The 22,665-nt window shown below is 34.3% G+C and overlaps 4 protein-coding genes across 6 annotated transcripts; 3 read left to right on the top strand and 1 right to left on the bottom strand.

Moving 5' to 3' along the window:
* Positions 3,592-6,103, top strand: LOC105157709 (transcription factor bHLH87). 2 transcript variants are annotated; one of them, XM_020692411.1, is made up of 3 exons: positions 3,592-4,020; positions 4,262-4,465; positions 4,636-6,103. In XM_020692411.1, the coding sequence occupies exon 3, from the start codon at positions 4,657-4,659 to the stop codon at positions 5,824-5,826; it is 1,170 nt and encodes a 389-aa protein (XP_020548070.1). In that variant the 5' UTR covers positions 3,592-4,020; positions 4,262-4,465; positions 4,636-4,656; the 3' UTR covers positions 5,827-6,103. The 2 variants fall into 2 exon arrangements, with proteins under 2 accessions (XP_020548070.1, XP_011072458.1); XM_011074156.2 differs by having other exon boundaries at positions 3,593-4,020; positions 4,586-6,103.
* On the bottom strand, positions 8,715-10,851 carry LOC105157708. Its single transcript, XM_011074155.2, has 2 exons — positions 10,482-10,851; positions 8,715-10,292 (listed from the first exon to the last, which is right to left on the bottom strand). Exon 2 carries the CDS (start codon positions 10,254-10,256, stop codon positions 9,327-9,329), a length of 930 nt encoding a protein of 309 aa, XP_011072457.1. The 5' UTR covers positions 10,257-10,292; positions 10,482-10,851; the 3' UTR covers positions 8,715-9,326.
* On the top strand, positions 11,882-15,157 carry LOC105157706 (mediator of RNA polymerase II transcription subunit 6). Its single transcript, XM_011074154.2, has 5 exons — positions 11,882-12,205; positions 12,614-12,788; positions 13,483-13,552; positions 14,005-14,114; positions 14,557-15,157. Exons 1-5 carry the CDS (start codon positions 11,949-11,951, stop codon positions 14,707-14,709), a joined length of 765 nt encoding a protein of 254 aa, XP_011072456.1. The 5' UTR covers positions 11,882-11,948; the 3' UTR covers positions 14,710-15,157.
* Positions 17,438-20,137, top strand: LOC105157705 (inositol oxygenase 1-like). 2 transcript variants are annotated; one of them, XM_011074153.2, is made up of 11 exons: positions 17,438-17,593; positions 17,867-17,963; positions 18,430-18,511; positions 18,613-18,817; positions 18,996-19,055; positions 19,146-19,198; positions 19,284-19,406; positions 19,508-19,577; positions 19,677-19,755; positions 19,828-19,909; positions 19,990-20,137. In XM_011074153.2, exons 1-11 carry the CDS (start codon positions 17,563-17,565, stop codon positions 20,014-20,016), a joined length of 909 nt encoding a protein of 302 aa, XP_011072455.1. In that variant the 5' UTR covers positions 17,438-17,562; the 3' UTR covers positions 20,017-20,137. The 2 variants fall into 2 exon arrangements, with proteins under 2 accessions (XP_011072455.1, XP_011072454.1); XM_011074152.2 differs by having other exon boundaries at positions 17,471-17,593; positions 17,864-17,963.

Here is a 22,665-nt window from a genome sequence, read left to right as displayed (position 1 = left end):
TCAATGGACCACTCTCGTGAGTCGGCTCTGGGCCGGCTTAAATTTGGGCCCAACTTACACAAAGACACAGACAAAGATGTCCATCATATTCTTTTACATGGTTAAAATTCCTTGACAAAAAGAAGTTACTTCTAAACTCATAACCATAGTTTTACATTTTAATGATGTGCCAAGTTAAATTTAAGGATAAATTTATTATAATTATAAATATTTTTTATTATTTAAAAATTTTAAAAATTAATAATAAATATTTAATAAATATTCCTTCGTAATAATTCATTATAGGATGTATTTGTTAAACGATTATTAATTTTACGTGGTATTTGTAATTATAAAAAACGTTGTAACTTATCCTAAATTCAAATATTATAGTAAATAATTATGTAAAGACAAACTCTATCTTTTGTTTTTTAATTATTGTATTAATATCTTATGTGGATAAATATTACTTCATTTATTATATTTGATTTTTTTTTCTAGATATATTAAGTGAAATAAATGATGCAATAAAATATAAAATTAGAACATGTAATCCGTAAACTTTAGTTTACGAGGAGTGAAATGCATTTGTTGATTGACACTTGATACAATAAATCACACAATAAAGCCTTGTTTACTTTAATTAAAACATGATTTAACCCCACCTAATTTGGTCTATCCATCATTAATATATCCTAATTAAAATTCCATAAATGAACCCTAATTATGTGATGTGATGAAATTGAAATAAGAAGTTTCCCTTACACATATAAGATGATAATGTGTTGGATCCCCTAGTTTTCATGAGTTGGTAGACCACCGAAATTGTGTGATTTCCAGCCAAAAACTAATGCTACTTGATCATCATATACACTGTCAAATCTCCTCAATATTCATAAACCACCTTTCTACTTTCCTTCCACTTTCTTTATTTCTTCATCATACACAAGATTTCATTTTTTTTTTTAAATTAAATAGTTGGGATTATCATTAGTTTGTTTTCATTTTATTTTTTTATCATTTGGTCAAGTGGGTTGTGTTTTTTAAGTGTCAATTTGTTATTTCTTGAAATAAAATCATGAGATGATGAGGAGGTGAACAAAAAATTGTTGGATTTTTTACTCTGCATTTATACATCGTACTAACACACGAATTTTACATTTGTCACAAAATAACATCTCGTTATTTGCATGTGATATGAGGAATGAGCAAAGTATTTCACGTAATTTTTTTTAGCAGATTGTCTCATTTATTTTGAAAAATACAACAAATTACTCCCTATCTAATCTATCGCTAGAGGTGATTAGCTTCATTTTTTAAAATTCAAGAAAATAATTTGGTATTTTTTCAGGGATTGGTAAATTGCATGTAACCCATTTAAAAAGAGTGATACACATATTATTTGTTAAATATTATAATGTGTAATAAAAAAAGTGGAATGAGGATTGAATATATATATACATATATGTATATGGGGGGTTTGAGGAAAAATGGCAATGGGAGCCCATGTCAGTGAGCTGTATTGATGGGGTGCATGTGGGGAAGGAGAAGCCCCTCTCACCAAAAACCCAGATGCTCTCTCTCTCTCTCTCTCTCTCTCTAGTCTACTTACCTTCACACTCTGTGTGTTTGTGTGAGAGAGAGAGAGGTGGGCTTTGCGTGTGTGTGCAGAGTTGAGGTGCCTTTGATTTTTTTTTTTAGCATTAAATTAATTCAATCAATATATGCAAAATAAAATTTTTGATTCTAATAATATATTAATATGACTATAAATAACTTATAATAATTCACATAAAACGAGACAAATAACTATGCATTCGGTGAAACTCAATGAATTTATTCGTACAACATGATTTTCGGCTAAGCATATAAACTCCTCAAAATATCTTATAAGATGTTTTAGAGCTTATAAGTTCAGAAAAAGTGTTAAGCTAATTTTTTTAAAAAAACTTATAAGATTTCAAAATAAGATGTTTTGGATCTTATAAGCTTTTTTTTTTTAAAAAAAAGTTAACTTTCATAACTTTTTTTATAAGATTTTATAATCTATATAAAATTAATATATCAAAAGACTAAAATACGCTTACACAATCTTTCTCTCACACACCCATACACAGTCTCCTTTCTTTCTCTCTCTCTCTCTCTCACACACACACTCTAGAATTTCTATTTTTGCTATTTAATTTTTTTAATATTCGAAAAAGAGAAAATACTTTATGATTTAATAATAAATTATTATAATTAAATAAAAATAAGATCTTTATTGATATTATATTTACTAAAAGAATATAAAATTTGAAATATTATAATTTATACGATTAGAAATAATTATTGCACTAAAAAAAATTAATTATATATTTATATTAATATTCGACTAGCATGAATATATATATTTAATTAATTTAAAAGTTTAGTTAATAATTCGTTATTTTTTTTTGTTATCGTGAAAAGATTATTTTTATTTGAAATTAAACTAATATATACTATTTATAAAAGCGTTTTAAAAATATTAAAATAAAATATATCAAAAAATAACAACTTATTTGATTTTAATGGTATACATGTCCAATAGAAAATCTTATTATGCCAAACATTCTAACATTTTATAAGATGTTCACACATCTTATAATAAATTTTAATATTTTATTTTATCTAAATATTTTTGAAACTTATTTTTAAAATAAAATTTAATATCTTATAAACTCGTAAAACATGTTTTTAGAAAGAGTTAAGGAAACAGCCTCTGTTTGTGCATTTGAATTAAGAATAATTGGATGGATTGCATTGAGATTGAGAGAGACAAAATATATGTATTCCAAATCCCCTCCCACTACTATCATATCATATCATGTTTCATTAAACATATCAATCCCAACAAACTATTCATTCATATATATATATAGAGAGAGGAGAGAGAAAGAGAGAGGATCTCTCTCTCCTCTCTCTCTCTTTCTCAAGATTTTATCCTTTCCATTTAATTTCCACTTATTTGTTTATATTCTGCAATAAAAATATAATTGCAAAGTCAAGAAGACAGCTATGTATATATAATTTATTTTTAAATTTATATATCTAACATCCCACTTTCTCACTATTTTTTGAATGACTTGCAACTCGATCGGTACCCGATTACTTTAGTTATTATTCGTTCTACAGCCTCACAGTTTTCACTAGGGAGAGGAGACTTTAGGACATATAATTCACTCAGCATCCTTGTCTGTAATCAATATAGGACACTCGCCTACATCATTTGGCATCGTCTACGAAAACAAAGTGGCATGCCCATCTCAAATCCTTCGTCTAGGGGTTTGATAATGTAGTCGAGCGTCAAAATTATGAAATTTATAAAAATTAAAATGAATAGTATTTGGTGTAACAAGGGAAAGACATATCACATTATTTACCTTTGTTCAGGGTCAAAAAGTAGAGTACTGGTGGAAAAGGTGAAAAGTTAGAAGAATTTAAATGGTTATGATTAAAGTATGATTAGCATTGGAAATCAATAAAAGTAGCAGCCTCCTACTGAATATTTTAATCTCATATTTCTGCAGTTTTAACAGAGCGCATGGCAAAGCAAAGCATCAGATCAGCATTCAGCAGCCAAAACTAAAGGAGAGAACAGACTCTCCCCACTCCTAAAAATATTTCAATTCAATTTTATATACTTATATATATATATAAATATTAAAGTGCTCTGAAATCTCATGCTCTTCATCTGCACAACTCACTTCTTACAGCCCCACCAAACTGACCATAAACCCTTATCTTTTCAAAACCATTTGCATCTCCTGTCAACTCCAATTTCCTTTTTCTTAAATAATATGTACATATGTTTATGTATATGAATTATTATTTTATTTAAATTCTTGATTCAAAAAAAATATTTAATGAGTTATTTTTGGCTGTAAAATTATTAAAATATGAACCCTCATCTTTTAATTTGATTTTATGTATTAGTATTCTATATAAGCATCATCTCTTGGAACCAACATGTCCTAATACCTCTTTCAACATTTGCTCCTCAAAACTGCATGGTTTAAGGTATGTATGTCAGTAGAATTGATTCTTCTTCTGTGCTTATCTCTAGCTACCTAGATTATGTATGTAAAAGAGATGATTCTTTTTTGGTTTCATGGCATTTACTGTTTTTTGGCATTTTTCATCTTTGCAATTAGCTAATTGAGCAGTTACATGAATTTCTGCTTTTTTGTCTCGATTTCGGAGATTTGGACAAAATTTAGCAGCTGAAACTGACGTTAGCAATGGCCTGTTTTTCTTCAAGGTTTTCAGTTTCTCACTGTATGAGTTTAAGGTGGTGGTTGGAGCTGCTGGTGTTGGATTCTTCTCAACCCGCCCTCATAACATACCATTAACAATTCTCATCGACATCGATTTTACGCTCTCTCGTCTCCATACATACACATCTATATTGTCATCTGTATAATAAGATTCCGAGGTTACAACCAGCCTGTCGATATTGAACAAGGTACGTTAATTCTACATGTATCTTTAGTTTTCTTGAATTTCCTGTCCTTTTTTTCCTACTTGTTGTGTTCATTTGAGTCTTGTTTTGTGCTGATTCAATGACTCATTTTGTGGGCTAAAGGAATTGTTTAATTTGATCAAATGGATGGTCTTGATTGGAGCAACCAGCAGGACGATCTTGAAGAGAGCTTGATGAATATTCCTGGATCAGACAAGATGCAAATGATGTCTAAAGATCATGGTTTCAATCCAGTTCATCTGATTCAGACACCTCATGATGCTGTTTTCCCCAATGTTTTGCCACAGTGGAATTCAAGATCAGAAGGTGTCAACAGTTGGGGATCAGTTGCCATTACTGCAGAAATGCTGCATTCTAATTCCTTTGACGACAATAATACATTGAACAATATCAGTCAGCAGAATGGCCTAATTCTTGATTCTGGTATGAAGAAGCCCGTGGTCTCGACCAACACGGCCGGCTCCCTCGAGTCCCTTGATTGCCTGCTGTCGGCGTCCAACAGCCAGACGGATACCACATCGGTTGAAGATGATGGGATTTCAATGATATTCTCCGACTGCAAAAGCTTGTGGAGCTACAAATCTGTTCCATCAGCCATTTTACGGCCTGAGGAGACCACCAAACGCTTTGGCAAGGATTCTGACACGGACGTGTCACACGACAATCAATCAGTCCAAAATCATCATCACCACCCTATTAATTTCAGCAAGAGAAAGAGAGCAGAAAGTCATCAACAGCAAAATCTTGATTTTCACCACCCAAATTATAACTACTCAGCCACAACCGATCATCATCAGGGCAGTAGCAGCAGCAGCTTCCAGCGAAAACCCAAAAAGCCCAGATTAGATTCATCATCAAACATCAATTTCCAGCAGCCAAGCTCCTCGACATCCTCCTCTGCCGACGAGCCCGACGCAGAGGCGATTGCTCAAATGAAAGAGATGATCTACCGCGCGGCCGCCTTCAGGCCGGTGAACTTCGGCCTGGAGACGGTGGAGAAGCCGAAACGCAAGAACGTGCGCATATCGAACGACCCCCAGACTGTGGCTGCACGGCAGAGGAGGGAGAGAATCAGTGAGAGGATTAGGGTTTTGCAGAAGCTGGTGCCGGGAGGGAGCAAAATGGACACAGCATCCATGCTTGATGAGGCTGCAAACTACCTCAAGTTCCTCAGATCACAGGTGAAAGCACTTGAAGCATTAGGACAGAAGATTGATGATCACACAGTACTAGTCAACAATGCAAATCTTGGATTCTCACCCTTTCTCAACTACTCCTTGAATTTTCCCATGCATCATCAACCCCAGTTCTCAATCCAAAACCCCAACCAATCCAAGAATTAATTATTGGATATTTATGATCAAGTAGAAAAAAAGAATGTTCTTGATCATGATCATGATCATCATGATGATGATTTTTACTTTCCAACTGATCTAGCTTAGATAGGCATGATGATCATGATTGTACTTTGAGAAAAATGTCTAATTTTAACTATCTGACTTTTGATGTAATCATAGCCATCATCATTAGATCATGATGTGATGATGAGAATGTATTAATCTTTATCTCTTCTCAAAAAAGTTGAAAGAATGATGAAGCCATCATGGCCTTGCTAGCTAATCTAAATTTCATAATTAAGTCATAGTACCCCTTTAATCATGAGTATAATCATGATCCCCACAATTCAAGAACTACAGTAGCACGCGAGGTACGTATATACGAGGATTGATGGATATATCAATCTTTGAATTGTAATAAATAAATCTGGATAATTATATATTTGATTGTATGTAATTATAAATTAGTATCTCCGAAAGGGGATAGTAATTATAGCACTAATTATGATTAATAATTAGGTAAAAGGGTGGAAGAAAGTGACAACAACTTTATGTAATTATAAATTAGTAGCTAGTTCAGACATGCAGTATAACAGTCTTTATTGTGTAATAAAATTGTTTATTAATGAAGGGATTTGTACTTAGGATCACTTTTTCTTGGAGATGCTAAGAAGGAATTGTTTTTAAAAAATTAATAATTAAGATTGCGCACTAATCAATGTAATGTAGCAAACATTCTCTTCTTAATAATAGTGCATTATGAACAGATGTGAGTGCTGGTCCTGTCTCCTTGATTCAATCCAAGGCGTGGCCCTTGAAACTCACCCCTCACTATAATACCTTAATGCTAACCACATGTTTTATTCTTCTTTTTTGGCATTTTTAGGGTTGTTCTTTGGACTCTTCACCACCCCCTACTTGCACGTGCACCTGTCTACTCCTAGACATTAATGTGGTACGAATCTTGGGTACAAGATTATTGTAATCAAGGAATTTAATTCATTTATGAGGGGAAATTAATATGTTTGTTCTTATAAATTGGTTGGGAAAAAAAAATAAAAAAAAGTTTGATTGATTGTGGAATTGCTTGTTGAGTTTTCATAAGGTTAGTGTAAGAAGGAACGCAATTCTAGTTGGAGGAGAATAGAAATTGAGAGAATAATGAAAGAATTCGTCTTCAATATTTTAAAAACTAGAAAAATTAAAATAAAAAGCAGTTTATCTCTGAACGAATTGTTTTGCAGGTATTTTAAAAAAAAAAGAGTTCATAAACTTGGTTGAGTAGATTTCAAATGGACGAAATCTTGGATTGTCTCAAAATGTTTTGAAATTCGGCATAAAATACCCTAACAACCTGGTAATAATCTGATAAAATGTGGGCCCGAGTGACAACTACAAAAAAATCTTGAATTGTTTTGATCAAATTAGCAACATTAAGGCATTTGCCTAAATTTTAATAGAATTAAAACCAAGAAAACAATTACTTCAAACATTAAAACTTTGGACACCTTAATTACCCCATTGACCCAACCTCTAAGTTTAAACTGCATGAAATAAAATATCACACTACTCAAATTTAATTAATAACCAATCAAATTACATATAATTGAATATTTTTTTCTTAGTCAAACTCATTTTAATTCCAAACTCAACAACTTTGTGGCTATGAAAATTAAATACCAAAACCGAATGGCGTCCCCTATTTTAATATCCCTTAAAATAAATAAAAGTGCAACCAAAATTGCAAGTAGCTAGCTACGGTACTGTACCAAATCTTGAATGGAGACAGTTACGATGTGGTCATATGTGGCTACTTGCCCGTCTCAAATTTCCTTGAATTTGCGTAGGTTGTCAAGTTTTGCAACTTGCTTTGACATTCTTAACCATCCAAACCGTAGGATTTGTCACCAATGTTGAGCCTGTTTTTTGGACTACAGTTGCAAGGGATTGGCTTCATTTTAGATGGATACGATGGTTCGTGTAAAATAAGTTATTATGTCTTCATATAAGAAAGATCATAAGATTAAATCAATTTAAATACAAATTTACTTAGTCAGATATTAAATTCAATGGCTTACGTAATATGGTCTGAACCCATTTTATCTGTATTGGATTGTAACGATGGTTTCATCCTTTGAGTAATTATTATAGCTCAAATTGCACATTTTACGGCGATTTGGGATTTCTATGATCAGTTTCAAGGCAAATTTCATAGTAGTTGTGCATTCCTAACTATCATTACACCTAAAAAGGATTTCAAAGCAGTTGGAGATTACTATGATCAGGCCCAATGAGAATTAATGCGTTGATTGTCTCTCCCTCTCTTTTAATTATAAAAAATGAAGAATAAACTACAATAAATTTGTCAGATATAATTGTCAATACCTTTTATTATTTGAAAAATTATCAATGTTGCTGATGTTTGATGGAATTGTGTATTTATTGGATGAAAGTCTGGAATTGTTCGACTTTACTCTTTTCTTTAAAGAAAATATCAAAACATTTGCAAAAAAAAACAATAGACAAGGTGGATGGAAAGATTTTAAATTTTTTAAAAAATATTCACTTAATTCATATAAAAAAATATTTATAATTACATTAAATAGAGCTCGTTTTAATTTACCTCAAAAAGAAAAAAAGATAATATGGCAATTCCTCTCTGTTACTTGTGCAAAGAATCGAAAGCCCATGAGCATATACAAGCTGGATTTTACTGAAAAGCCCAATACCATGGAACTTCCGTATCATCCAACTTAATGGGCTGCATGTTGCTAGCCATTGATTACCCAAAGTAAAAGAACCCCAAAAGCAAGCCTGATGAGGAACAGTACAGCCTGAATTTTATTACATAACGATGTTGCAATTTGTATTCCATTTAACATATGTACGTCACGTCTATGAAATTCACATCAGCTATATTTCCAAGAAAATATTCTATATACATAATGCAAAATCGCAAAGAATCTGAATATTTTCTTTGGGAGGCGAAAAGCCGGGCCTGGCTTCTCATACATCATGATGCAAGAATCTGTTGTGAGCAACACAGATGCTGCTTTCGGGAGCAGGTTTTTTGTAGCGCTATGTTTCGGCCCTTGTTGCACGGCCAAGGTGCTACATTTCACTGTGATAGACCGCAACGTCGACAGGATGAAGGAAAATTACAAATGGTGATCAATGTCAGCATGCAGCACAATGAGATTGATGTTGAATGAGAGCACGGAAATTAGTAGTATCCTTTTGTTGGCACAAGAAATGAAAAATCAAGTACATATACAGTGTGTTAGGGAGCTACCTGCCGTGCTATCTGATTGCTAATTCAGATGATTCAGTGGCCTATTTGAAGTATGTATGAGTGGACAAAACTCATCAGCCTTCTCTATTCTAACACTTTGACTTGTAAACTAAACCAGCATGTTCCAGCAGTATCATCAGCAACATCAATAAACTTACCCTACAAGTCACGGGAGATCACACCATTTTCGAGCTTTTTCTCGTGCCTTTTTTCCTCACTCAATCTTCCATGCATATAGGAAAAGACAGAACTGAGAGGCCTTTGAATAGCTCAGCGTTGAGTAATACTTGCTTGGGCCACTACAATCACTCTCATCGCCGCGAGTCTCGTCTTCCACATCGCTATCTGCTTCGGGTTCACCAGGCTTGAAGATGAACAAGCCATGGCTCGACCCCGGGGCACAGAACAACCAAGCGTGCACGTCCCAGAACACTTGTACCGGCTGCTTGTTCACCAATACAGTCTGATTACCCCTGAATTTCCACTGCAAATTCTTTATGTGTATCAACACAATCCCGTCTATGCTAATCCACATTTCTGGTTCTCTAGGCCCTGAGGTCGAGCTCTCCACAACGATTTCGTGCTCCCGTTTCTTCTGATCAAACTTTGCCCTCGTGGAGAACGATTTCTTGCCAAAAACATGCTCTTTCTTGTAGAACATAACAGCTTCCACAAGGGCAGGCCTTCCTTTCGTTCTCTTATAGGCCTTTTTCTTGCTGTCCCCTAGCAATAACACCACTTCTTCTTCAGAAACTAAGGCAACATAAAAATCGGAACTGGGCTCTGGACTGCCTGAAAATTTTGCTGATCTTAAGTCCCAATAGGCATCAAGTTGGTGCCCATCAACTTCAAAGGTCCTATACCCTCTCTTGGCCCAAAAATGCCAAGGTTTAAGTTCGATTTTGCACATGTAAGGTTGATCATGGTCAATGCTCTCCACAGATATGCTTAGAGAGTAATTCATGAGGTTCTTGCTCCACACTATAGTCACATTACGCCAAAAACCAGCAATATGTGTCTGATATACGCACGTAACCATACTCTGTGCCGTTTTCTGCGTCACGGGATCATTCATTAGTTTCTGAGCCAGGGGTTGTTGTGAAGAGGACATGGAATGATTTCTCGCGGAAACACGAAAAGCCATTCGTGTTTCCTTCCTTTTCTTGTATCCAACCTTCTCCTAATGAATGACAAGTGAGAATGGTGATAAATTTTCAACGTAAAGACACAAACTTGATGAAGAAAAACTGGGACCCGGACAATGCAATTGCATCAACAGAATTGCCAAGCCTAGTACAGGATGACACAACAGAACAATATCCCTCATTGGGACAATTCTACAAACAGGAAGCTAACATGTCATCATTACCTCAGGGGAAGGAGAATTATATGTTTCTGTGGATTACATGGAATGTTTTGATCTGTTGCAATCCTTGTAAAAGGGTTGATCAGTTCATGCAAAGGATTGTGCAAAGATCAAAAATGGCATGACAGGGAAAAATTCTTGGACATCCAACAGGTTTGATATCAATATGGAAATTTCTTGCTGGAAATTTTTGCGTGGGAATTGCTTGGGGGCGGTGGAACAAGCACGGAAAGTTGAGAAATTCAAATTCAATCTGTGGAGGAAAACAATTTTGTTGGACGGTGGTGTTAGGAAAGAGGTTCCCCTGAAAGGAAGGCCCAAAATTAGAAAGACTCTCCCACCCTATCTCTCTTATAATCATCTTTATGCTGTGTTTGGATCTTCAACTTTCAATTCAGAATAAAATAAATAAAAATATATATATATTGAAAAAAATAAAGTATAAAATTATGCATTAATTACACTTAGACCATCTAAAAATATAAAAGTACACTTTCTTAAAAATATTTTGAAATTACACTTATACTTTTTTCGAAAATTCTTTATTTACTCCTAACCCCTTTCTGTTTTAAGGTTGGGTGGAAAATACTGACGCCAACAAAAAATTTATATCAATTTTAACTTTGTCTCTCATAATCTCATTTAATATTTTTATTCTCATGAGGTGATAAATATAGTATATATATATATATATAATGAGGTTAATATCATTACATTTTTTTATTTTTATGTACAAAAAATATTACATAAAAATGTTAAATTAGGAGTAAAACTGAAAATTTTATGTAATTTTTTCGCTAACATCAGTATTTTCGTCTATATTTAACGAAAGGTGATTTAGGCGTAAACAATCAATTTTTTTAGGAGATGTAAATGTCATTTTAAAATTTATATGGAAAAAAATATAATTTTATAATTTTAGAGAAAATTTAAATATGATTAACCATAAAACTATTATAATTCTTTGTTTGGTTCAATAAATACAAGAAAATATCTATCGAAATAACAATCCTCTTTCGATCATTATCGCTATAAAATATTTAATAAATGTGTCACTGTAATTTCATCGACATCAAAATTATTACATATAATCAAGTTACAAACTTATAGTTGTGTTGTTGAAAGAAAATTATATTTTAAATATGGTTTAATTTATGAAAAGACATTATTTTTCCTATTATTGACTTTATTTTAAATTTAAATGGAGAATAGTATTTTCTTATTAGAATGCAAGAAACAAACATGGCCTAGTGCTTAATTTTAATTTAGAAATTCTAAGTGTCATTTATTGATATTAGGAAAAATTTGTGGGGGCAATTTCATATTTCTAGAAATATGGGGGTTATATCAGAATATGCCCTTCTATTTTTCTTTCTTTAGTTTATTCCCTTTCGTTTTCCCTATTCGATTTTAAGTATACACAATTGACTTTAGATTACATTTTAGTACAACCGCATTAACTACACAGCAATGGCAACGACGCCGATGGTCCCACCCGCCGCCGCGTTGGATGGTGGCGCGCCTCCTCCCCCTGTCGCGGCGCCACCGCCGCCGGGAACAGACATGACCGGCATCTGTTTTCGCGATCAGCTATGGCTTAATACATATCCGCTCGACAGAAACCTAGTTTTTGATTACTTTGCACTTTCCCCCTTCTACGATTACTCTTGCAATAATGAGCAGCTTCGCCTCCGTGCTATTCACCCCCTCGACACTTCTCACCTCTCGTAAGTGCGTGTTCTTGTGATTATTGGCGCAAAATTAAATTTTTATCAGCCTAATTGAATTTTGTAGTTTCAATTATATCTGGTTGGGATAATCTGGTAGAATAGTACGAAAGAGTTTGACTTTTGTGGTTGAAGCAATGATTATGCAATGAGTTGTTGCTTAGTTGATAAAATTCATATGGTGACATGCGTATGCACTCACAGAATGCACTCTTAAGCGAACTATTTCTATTAATTGAGTGCAGTAGTCTCAGATTGTTGCCTTCAGTTATGGGAATTTAAGACTGTTTTAATGGGCGAAATGTAGCTCAATAATAAAAAATGAGGTGTGATTTAAAATAAAGTTTCCTTAGTTATGCAGATTTGAATGAAGTTTGAAATTATCGAATGAACATTTTCTGCATGAAGGAAGATGACTGGAACAGAGTACATGTTGAGCGAAGTGTTGGAGCCTCATTTGTTTGTCTTTAGGAAGCAAAAGAGGGATGGTCCTGAGAAAGTAACACCTATGCTAACATATTACATCTTGGACGGATCAATATACCAAGCGCCTCAGCTTTGCAACGTCTTTGCCTCCCGAGTTGTTAGTTTTCCTTCACCTGTTGTGTATGTGTGTGTTTTTTACTTTAGTCATGATGTTAAGCATTTATTTTGTTATTTCACTATCAACCTGACTTTTATCGTGTTTGGATATCTGCGTTGCTAGTGTTTTAGATAATTTGGTTAAAAATTCACATGTGAAGGTGCAGTTGCTGCAAGCTTTAACTCCTGTATTAACCTTAATGTGATGATTTTTGGTCCTGATTTGTCATTGTATTTCAGAATTTGGGGGGTTTGAATCTTCTTTTATGTTTGAAGTATAGCAGGAGAGTGAATGTTTCACTATTGTGATCTGTTGTGTACTTTTTGATGTTTGCTGATGCCCTTTACGGGCTTCTGGTGAAGTTCTTGAAGGGCCCTGCGATGATATTCCGACAACCCTGTTTCTTATGCTTGCTGATATTTGTGAAAATGTGATTAGACCAAAACAGAGGGTGTGAGCCTGATATGCTGGCATCTTTTCTAATAAGTGTCTTGATTTAACTGATCCATGCTTTCTTTTTGTTCTCTTCAGACAATGGAATGTCCTTGTTTTCTTTTCTATTTTCCTTTTATGATTCTTCAGATTGATGGAAATTCACCATTTAGACTTCGGGTCATGAGTGTATACAATGCTACATATTATCTGAATTTTCATTGTTCTTCTTTCTAAGATCTGTCTAATCCTCTTTTGGCAGGGGCGTGCATTATACCATATATCAAAGGCTTTTAACACGGCTGCATCAAAGTTGGAGAAAATTGGATATGGTATCTTCTCATTTCGATTTCTACCTTTTTACGACAAAAATGCTCCAATGCACACTATGAAACCTAAAAATTAATGACAAAGGAATTACATTGCAGAGTTCATATGAATCTGTAATTATACTTCACATCATATAGTGATTATTTTCCTTTTGTTCTTTCAGTCTGAACTATAGTTATCCTACATGAGTGAAAATTGGACTCGAACATGCTACGACCTCTGTCTTCTATTCAATCATCAACCCAATTGATACTGATACGTAATGGCAAAAGAATCTACTTTTATAATATCAGGAACATCTAATCAATTCAAGCTCAAGCTTCCCAAAATCTTAACTCATACTTAGTATAAGTGTCTTTCTGCTGCCTTTCATGGTGCATTGTAATTTTTCTATATCTAAGATGTTTTCTCTGCTCATTGTAACCTTTCACTTCTTGTGTTTCTTCTGCCACAGTTGATGCGGAAAACGAGAGTACCTCTTCTGAACCAAAAGCTGCTAAAGAAACCATTGACTTTAAGGAACTTAAGCGTGTAGACCATATTCTTGCTTCACTGCAACGTAAGGTAAAATCAATGTCATTGCTTCACTGAGTTGAATCTGTGACGTGGTCTGTGTATTTGCCCTCTCATGCTTTCCCAAGATGGTTGTTGAGGCTCTTAGAGGGAATGTGAACTTGTGATACCAGCATCATTTTATCAAACTCCTCTTTCGGAGGGTATGCTAAATGGTGAACCATGCATTAAACTTATCCTTTCTTAGCAGATACTTTTGCTGTGTGGCAGAAAATTGAACATTTTCTCTGTTCTGGCCTCATTAAAAAGTAGATGCATATGGAAATAAATTACTATGTTACCTCATCTTTTGCTGATTCTTCTGGTATGCTATGTTGACTATAACATGGCTTAATCAATTTTCAAATTTCAGTACATGGAACTCAGAACTGGAAATTCCCCTTGTGCCTGTATACTTTGATATCTATTAAATGAATATCCTAATATTTCACAGCTGCCACCTGCTCCACCGCCACCTCCTTTTCCAGAGGGTTATGCCCCTCCGACTGCAGAAGGAGAGAAAAGCTCGGACACACAGCAAGCAGAGCCACAGGGAGCTGTTGATCCCATCATCGATCAAGGCCCATCTAAAAGAATGAAATTCTGATCAGAGATCTGCTTTGACCTATTTCAATCTGAAACCAGGGCAATCGTCAAATCATCAGGAACCAGCTGTTTGCAAAATGCTGAGCCGTAGAGCCTTTGCTAAGCAAGTCAATTTTCTTGATTATGATAGTAATACCCGGTTAGCAAGTGAGCTATAAGTTTGGTATATCCTTGCTAGATTCTTGTTGCCTTAAGCATAGTGCAACCGGAATACTGTAAAAGTTGGAACTAAAAGTGAAACATAGACAATCTCTGGGTTTAAGGTTAAGCGACATTTAGCTGAACGGTACGGTGAACAGCCAGAGCTGAAACCAACTTGATGTGATCATGTTTGAAGGTTTAGCTGGTACACAATGACATGACTATTAGCTCCTTTTGTGTTGGACTTGGTTCTCCAAAGCAAAGAGTGATATCTATACTATATAAAAAGAAATGGCATTTTTCTATAACAAATGGCGGTTATGATATAGCAACATCAATTTTATTGCTATACCAAGTATACTCTTAAGTTGATTTTTTTTTTTCTTTGTTGTTTTCTTTTTTTTTTTATTTTTCCTTTTAGAAATATAATGTATTGGTTTATATATATTTTTTATTATTTATAATATAATTTAAAATATAAAATATTATTTGCTATATGCATGCAGAGACAACGTGCCACTACGGTTAGTATTTATGAAATATAAATTTGGTGTGTATACCACCATAACCATACTAGCCTGAGAGATGGACTCTTTTTTGGTCCCCTTTCCTTAACTAGTGCTGCTTGCTCCTGTTTGAACTTGGATTTGGGCTTACTAAGCTGCATTTTTTGTTAGTCCAGTCTCGCCCAAGTAACTATCTAAAATTTGGATTGGAATTGCAGAAAAGCTTATTTAAGATCTTCTTCACTTACCAAATCACGTTACGGTCATTTATTATATTTTTTTAAAAAAAATCTAACTGGGTGTTTCCTTGTTCAAAATTATGTCATGGTAATATTTGTTCACTTTATCTGAAATACCATTCCCATTATTTGACAAACACCTTTGGTTTTCTGCCGAGAGAAAATTATTCTTAAATCAATTCGATCATATTTTTTTTGGAACTATACATTAATAGGTCCGTACATAGGATTAATTACATAATAAGTAGTCAAATCAAGTTGAAACTCCTAACATGTTTAAAAACAACGTTGTAGTCACAAAAATCCTAGAAATTTCAAATTGGAGTTGCGTGCGTTAGCAGCACCTCCTGACTCAACTATTTGTGGTGTACAGACATGAGCCTGTAAGTTTTTATTATGTAGGAATGTCCTCACCCTACCTAATAAGATGTGATGGCGTGAGAGGAAATCGGGCGGTGAGCAACTCAGCACCAGGTGTTGGTGTTTGCAGCAACCATCACCAGCCTGCATTGGGACTCACAAATTATATCTCTCATTCAATTATTGCCACACCATTTCCAATCTTTTAAATCCATTCACTTCTTCAAATTTAATTTAAAATGAAAATTAGTTGGCCTATCTGAATCTATTGTAAAAATTATTTTTCTTATATTATTTAAATCAGCGGTACATGACACACTCCACGTGTATATAAAAATATTCAAAAAATTTAAATAATTAATTGATAAGTCGGCTGTTAATCATGGGTTAGTGGCTTCAAAAATATAAAAGTGTCAAAAATTGAGAAAATACGAGTGGTATTTTAGTAAATTCATTAAAAAAAATTTTGAAATCACTGTTACGGCCAAGTTTTGTTGAAAAAAATAAATAGATTAAAGAATAAATTTGAATATTTAAAAATTGAAAAGACAACAAATTTTTCTTTTATATAATAATATAGAATATAGTATTGAAAAAGGAAGTGCATAATTAATAAACTACATTGAATGCATCCTAATCTCAATCACCCACAAATATGCTGCTTCTACCAAAAACTCAGTGGAATTTAAGGATGTGCTAACCACATATATATCTTTAGTTTCTTAACTGTGAAATCGACAAAAGTCATCAAACAAGTTTTAATTATAGTATTTCGATATATAGATTGTGAGAGTAAGATAAGTAAAAAGATGTTTGCAGTTACAAAAGTTATATCTACGGCGACTATTTATAAATTTTCCCAAGAGTCATAATTATAAAAATAATGGAATAAATCACTATATTAAGATTTAAAAAATATAAAATCAGATTATATATAGATATTAAATTAATAAAAATTTGTTGGAAAAACATAATGATTAGAGTGGAGTAGTAATGTGATTGTTTGATGTTAAAAGTGAAAAATATCTAGGGATGGTTGAAGTTTGTGGGAGTGAGTGTGAGTATCGGCCTAGGCTCCCACCAGTACCACAACCAACGGTCCATAATCAACATCATCGGATTGAAGGAGTGAGTCCGTCGCTATCTCCTGGGGTGGGTGTGGGGGCCATATTTTGGGAAGTCGGGGAAATGTGGGTATCCAACGCAAAGCTGAGTCATCATGGGACCCACCGCTCTAAATATCTCTTTCTTACCTGTCGGTTTTGTTGATGAACAGCTGTAGCTGTTTACAACTCTTCTCCTGCTGTTACGGTTACCACATGATAATTATTATTTTTTTTTATTTTTATCCGGGAGAGATTAAAAAGAAAAAGAAAATATTTTATTTTATTTTTTAAAAAAAAAAAAAGAAAAAAGGGAAGAGGGGGAAAGAAAGATTTTCAGGGAAGGACTCGATGGCTCGGAATTCTCAGGGAAGGACTCTCCGGCAATTATAAATACCACTCCCCCCTTTTTTCTTTTCTTCACAACTACTAGTATTCCAACTTCTTCTTCTTCTTCTTCTTCAATAATCCCTCTCTCTCTCTCTCTCTCTCCTTGATTTTTAGGATGACGATCCTCATTCCTCAGCCTCAGTTTGGTAATATTTTTATTTTTTTAAAAAATAGAATCTCTAGGGTTTGGATGAAAAATGATTGTGCTTGTTTTTTTCTTGATTTTTGAGTCTCGGGGTTTGTGTATTTAGAATCTCTGGGGTTTGTTAGTAATCAAAAATTGAGTAGTGGGAAGATTTGTTTCTTGGGGGTTTGTTTATGTAGATTGTTGATGAGTGATTTTTATATTTTTAATTTAAGAAATTGTTGAGGAATTATATACTTATTTATGGTTGTTATGGACAAAAAAACAAAAGCAGGAATTGAAGTGGAGGAAAAGAGCAGTGCAAAGGAAGAAGTAGTTTTGGATGCAGGATTTTTGGTTCCAGATGCTAATGCATTTGGCCATAACTTTAGGTCTTTTCTCCTTTCACCCCCCCCCCTCAACTTCTCTTTATTATTATTATGCCCCAACACTGATTAATTTTTTATTCAAATTATTACTCATTTATGAATCCATTAATTCTTCATCCCCCTTAATAAATGACTGGACTTATATGGACAAATTCTGGAAACTGCCTATGATCAAAAACCTCTGCTTTGGGAGTATAATTATTTGTATCTGTTGATCAAATTTCGGATCTTGGTGGACTCATATTTGATTTCCTCTATTAATCGGATTACATTTGCAAATATTTTCTCTATATCGCCCCTTAAGGCCCATAGTAACTGGGCTCTTCTAGCCCAAGAGTCCATATGCTGTCCAACACCTATCAATGGATAGTTCAAGCCCAAATGCTCCCCTTATTGGGCTTTTTATTATTAATAATTATTACTTTTTTCTTTTTCTTTTAAATAAGTAAATATTTACATGTGAAAATAGGGATTATGATGGTGAAAGTGAGAGGCAAGCAGGGGTGGAAACTTTCTACAAAATCAATCACATTAACCAAACCTATCATTTTGTGAGTTTTTATTACCCAAGAAAATTATTATGTATGGATATATTTCATTCTTTTTTTCTTTTGATTTGTAATTCCATTTATTTATATGGTGATGAGGACAGGTGAAGAGAATGAGGGAAGAATATGGGAAATTGGACAAGGTTGAAATGAGCATATGGGAATGCTGTGAACTGTTGAATGATGTGATTGATGAGAGTGATCCTGACTTGGATGAACCTCAAATCGAGCACTTGCTTCAGACTGCCGAAGCCATCAGACAAGACTATCCTAATGAGGATTGGCTCCATTTGACCGCCCTCATTCATGGTATTATTACCTCATCTAAATACATGATCGATAAGTCTCACTGTTTAAAACGTAATTCTGATATGTATTGAGTGTGAAAACATCAAACAGTGAGAATTAAGACAACATTGTAGGCATGTTTGTATGTGACTAGACAAGGTTGATGCCTTAGTAGTAAACCAACGGTGTTTGTGTTTAGATCTTGGAAAGGTTCTTCATCATCCCAAGTTCGGAGAGCTCCCACAATGGGCCGTTGTTGGTAAGCAAACCAAATAGATTGATGATGATACAAATGAATGTGTAATTTGCGTATGCTGAGTGGTAATGTGCACATGTATATGCATTACAGGTGATACGTTTCCGGTTGGATGTGCATTCGATGAATCAATCGTTCACCACAAGGTCCTTTTCCTCGTATCATTTGAAATGAAAATATGAATAATTCCATGCATGTATTTGAGAAAATTATCCAACCTTTCTGGTGCAGTATTTCGAGGAAAATCCTGACTACAACAACCCTGCTTACAATACCAAGTTTGGAGTGTACAAGGCAGGGTGTGGACTTGACAATGTGCTCATGTCATGGGGCCACGACGACTACATGTACTTGGTAAAAAGCAAATGTGTATGGAAATTGTCGACTTTTAATATTGGACGTCATATCCGACCATGGACTTACCTTTCAACAATTTCTCGATCCTCTCTTTTCAGGTCGCAAAGGAGAACAAGTCGACGTTGCCCTCAGCTGGTCTTTTCGTCATCAGATACCACTCATTTTACGGTAACCAAAAACGAAATACATATAACGAAGTGCAAAAAAGAAAAATTAGTATCCATGATTTGATTATGTAGCCTGAAAATTCGATATTTCATTATGCAGCATTGCATAGAACTGGAGCATACAAGTACTTGATGAACGAGGAAGATGAGGAGAACATCAAGTGGCTCAAAATTTTCAAGTAAATAAAAGCTAGAAAGTAGATGATATAATTCTTTTAATTGTCAATTAATGTTTGTAATCACATTTGCAGCAAGTATGATTTGTACAGCAAAAGTAAGGTTAGAATCGATGTGGAGAAAGTGAAGCCGTATTACCTCTCCCTCATTCACAAGGTAAAAAATCTGCAAAAAACTTGGGCAATTTTTACAATGATTCAATCCGTCTCTAATTTGAAATGGTTTTATTTTTACAGTATTTCCCGGAGAAACTCAGATGGTGAAATTCGTAAGTTTTTGAAGTGTTTGGATGATGCGGTGAGGGATGGGAAGAGTTGTATCAGTTTTCTGCTTATAAAATGTTGGATTTTCTAGATGGAATAAAGTTTGGTTTTTTATTTTACATTTGATGCGCTTTTTTTTTTTTTTTTTTGTGCGTTGGACAATATATTATTTGCTCGAGGGAACACGTTGCATTTAACTCAATAAAATAAGAAAAATGAAATAAAAAATAAGTATTGGTCAAGAGAAGTAACATAGTCATGGACCCTACATTTGAAATTTCCAAGTCTAAAACTATGTGAAGAAATTAAGACAGACTTTTGCAATTGACTTCTTATTTTAGGGTTAGTTACACTTAAATTCTTTTTAAAAATATAAATTATTTTTTTTTTAAATTAAACTTATACCTCCTTCAAAGATTTTATACCTAACTCCTTTTTATTATGATTTGGATGAAAAATATTAATGTTAACATATACAAATAAATATATAACGGGAATGTTAAATGAGAAATAAAATTAAAAGATTTATATAATTTTTTTTGTTGACATCAGTATTTTTCGTCCAAACTCTAGTGAAAGGGGTTCATGTGAAACGAAGAATTTTCGAAGTGAGTGTAAGTGTAATTTTAATTTCTTTTATGAAGAAAATATAATTTCATATTTTTTAAGGGATGTAAGTGTAATTAATCCCTTATTTTATAGTGGTAAGAAGTAGAAGAAAATTCTGAGAAGCTAATGACATCCTTTTCATGATAAAATATTATGAAGTTGGACACTGTTATATTCAACACACTATCTTCAATAACACAAGAAAACTAATTCCTCAGTCAAATCAAACCAGCAAAAATTCCAACTTACGTTGTTCTAGTCTTTGTGAAGCCAAGAAGACTTCATTTTTCCCGCAGCAAGACTTTGAATATCACCCCTCTCTCTCTATATATATATGTATATATATATATTGTATACAAATCTTCTTCAGAACAGCATCAACAATTAATGTTATCTATCTGATCATAATACATTTTATTACATCGTTTCATACATATAATTAAGAATGACAGCAAACAGCATGAAGACTCTCGTGGTGACATTCTTGATCATCGTTTTCGTGTTTTCCCCTGCACCGGTGCCATGCAATGCCGCTCGACTGACTTTCCTAGGTATATTTTTTCATAATTTCATTAAAATCGTGTTTTGCTTTCTTTATTAATGCATCATACAAAACCTCCCTGAATACAGTAAAAAATGGCAACAGAACCTCTAAACTTTTAGAAAAGAAGCTCATTATGCTCGTGTCAGGCAGTTGCGTGCTCTTATATTTTGCAGTATTTTTTGGCCTATTATTAATTTCATGGGAGGTTTTAGTTATTGCATTTAGTCGTATTTGCTCATCTTAGAGTTTTTCTTGTTTTGTCACAGAATCCGATCACCATAAGGCTGTGAAATGCACTTCTTGCAATTGTTGCACACCGCATGTACCTTCTTGCTGCTATTGTCCCGCCCGCGTCTGCCCCGATCAGTTGAAGAACTAGCTCCGATCAGTTGACAATAAGAATAATTGTTGCGGCTTTTGTGTGAACACATGTATTTTATTTGTTTCATACTATGTTGATGAAAGAATAACAATACACTGTCATAATAAATGGTGAATATTGGAAACATATTCTCCATTTTTCCTCTTTATTTTAGAGCCAAAAAATCAGTGAATCCCACAGAACTTCCTTTGAAAGAATCAGGAGTTGCAGTGTCAGTATTAGGACATGAAATGAAAGATCAGAGGATCAGCTTAGCATTTTTTTTGCCCCCTTAATTTTTCTGATGTTTGATGTCATTTTGAACCAAATATTAAGATCTGAGGTCCCATGATTTTGTACTAAAAGAACACCTTCCAGAAAGTGTGAGACTCGGATGTTGGGAAAATTTGGCCCAAACCAAAGGTGATGGGCCCTCACTTCGGACGGCCAAATCACACATGGCCCTGTGGGCCACTTACTCTCTTGACCCGACCCACAAAAGGTTCGACCCATTGACCCTACATATTTATACCTAATCTCGGTCAAACCCTAACTCATTTCTGCCTCTTCCTTCTCCCTCCCGAACCCTGGTCTCTCTCGTCTCTTCGGGTTCTTCCCATAACCCCTGGAGTCCTGTGTAACCTCCCCTTCCCAATAATGGCCGTTTCCCGGCCATTAATGGACAGCCCGTTTATATGGCTGGGCTGTTTTGGTTCGTGGGGATAAGCCGAAAACCGAACTCTCTCTTCTCCTGTCTCTCTGATACTCTGATATTGCCTTTGTGGCATAAGCCTCCGTGGTTATCTTAAAGCCTTTGTGGCATTCTCCTTTGTGGTTGAAATAGAACCTTTGTGGTTCGGTTTGCCTGAGTGGCTTTTTTGATTTGAGCAACCAGTGAGGTGCTCAACCTTTGGCCTTGTGTAGGCCTTGGGTTTTACGGCTCCTGAGCCTTACAGTTGTCTTTGACCCCGTTTATTGTTATCTTATTGTTTCTGGTTTATTTCTGGTTTCTGTTGTGCTATTCCTTAGATTACTTGTAATTCGTTATAGGAAAGCCTGTAATATTAAGTTATTGTTAATTTCTGTAACTGTGTAACGTGTTGTAATTGTGCCGGAGATCGATCCACTCCTTACA

This window comes from Sesamum indicum, linkage group LG3 (genome assembly GCF_000512975.1).
Source record: "Sesamum indicum cultivar Zhongzhi No. 13 linkage group LG3, S_indicum_v1.0, whole genome shotgun sequence".
Taxonomy (NCBI): Eukaryota; Viridiplantae; Streptophyta; class Magnoliopsida; order Lamiales; family Pedaliaceae; genus Sesamum; species Sesamum indicum.
The sequence above is the reverse complement of the archived record's forward strand: the minus strand, read 5'-3'. Positions and strand labels throughout refer to the sequence as shown.

Excerpts from the sequence above, each read along its gene's own strand:
- LOC105157708 (XM_011074155.2), bottom strand. The coding sequence starts at position 10,256 with ATGGCTTTTCGTGTTTCCGCGAGAAATCATTCCATGTCCTCTTCACAA.
- LOC105157705 (XM_011074152.2), top strand. The coding sequence starts at position 17,563 with ATGACGATCCTCATTCCTCAGCCTCAGTTTG. Across the intron at positions 17,964-18,429 it reads GCATTTGGCCATAACTTTAG|GGATTATGATGGTGAAAGTG; the intron begins GTCTTTTCTCCT and ends ATGTGAAAATAG. Across the intron at positions 19,910-19,989 it reads ACCTCTCCCTCATTCACAAG|TATTTCCCGGAGAAACTCAG; the intron begins GTAAAAAATCTG and ends TTATTTTTACAG.
- LOC105157709 (XM_011074156.2), top strand. The coding sequence starts at position 4,606 with ATGGATGGTCTTGATTGGAGCAACCAGCAGGACGATCTTGAAGAGAGC.
- LOC105157706 (XM_011074154.2), top strand. The coding sequence starts at position 11,949 with ATGGCAACGACGCCGATGGTCCCACCCGCCGCCGCGTTGGATGGTGGC. Across the intron at positions 12,789-13,482 it reads ACGTCTTTGCCTCCCGAGTT|GGGCGTGCATTATACCATAT; the intron begins GTTAGTTTTCCT and ends CTCTTTTGGCAG. Across the intron at positions 14,115-14,556 it reads TTGCTTCACTGCAACGTAAG|CTGCCACCTGCTCCACCGCC; the intron begins GTAAAATCAATG and ends AATATTTCACAG.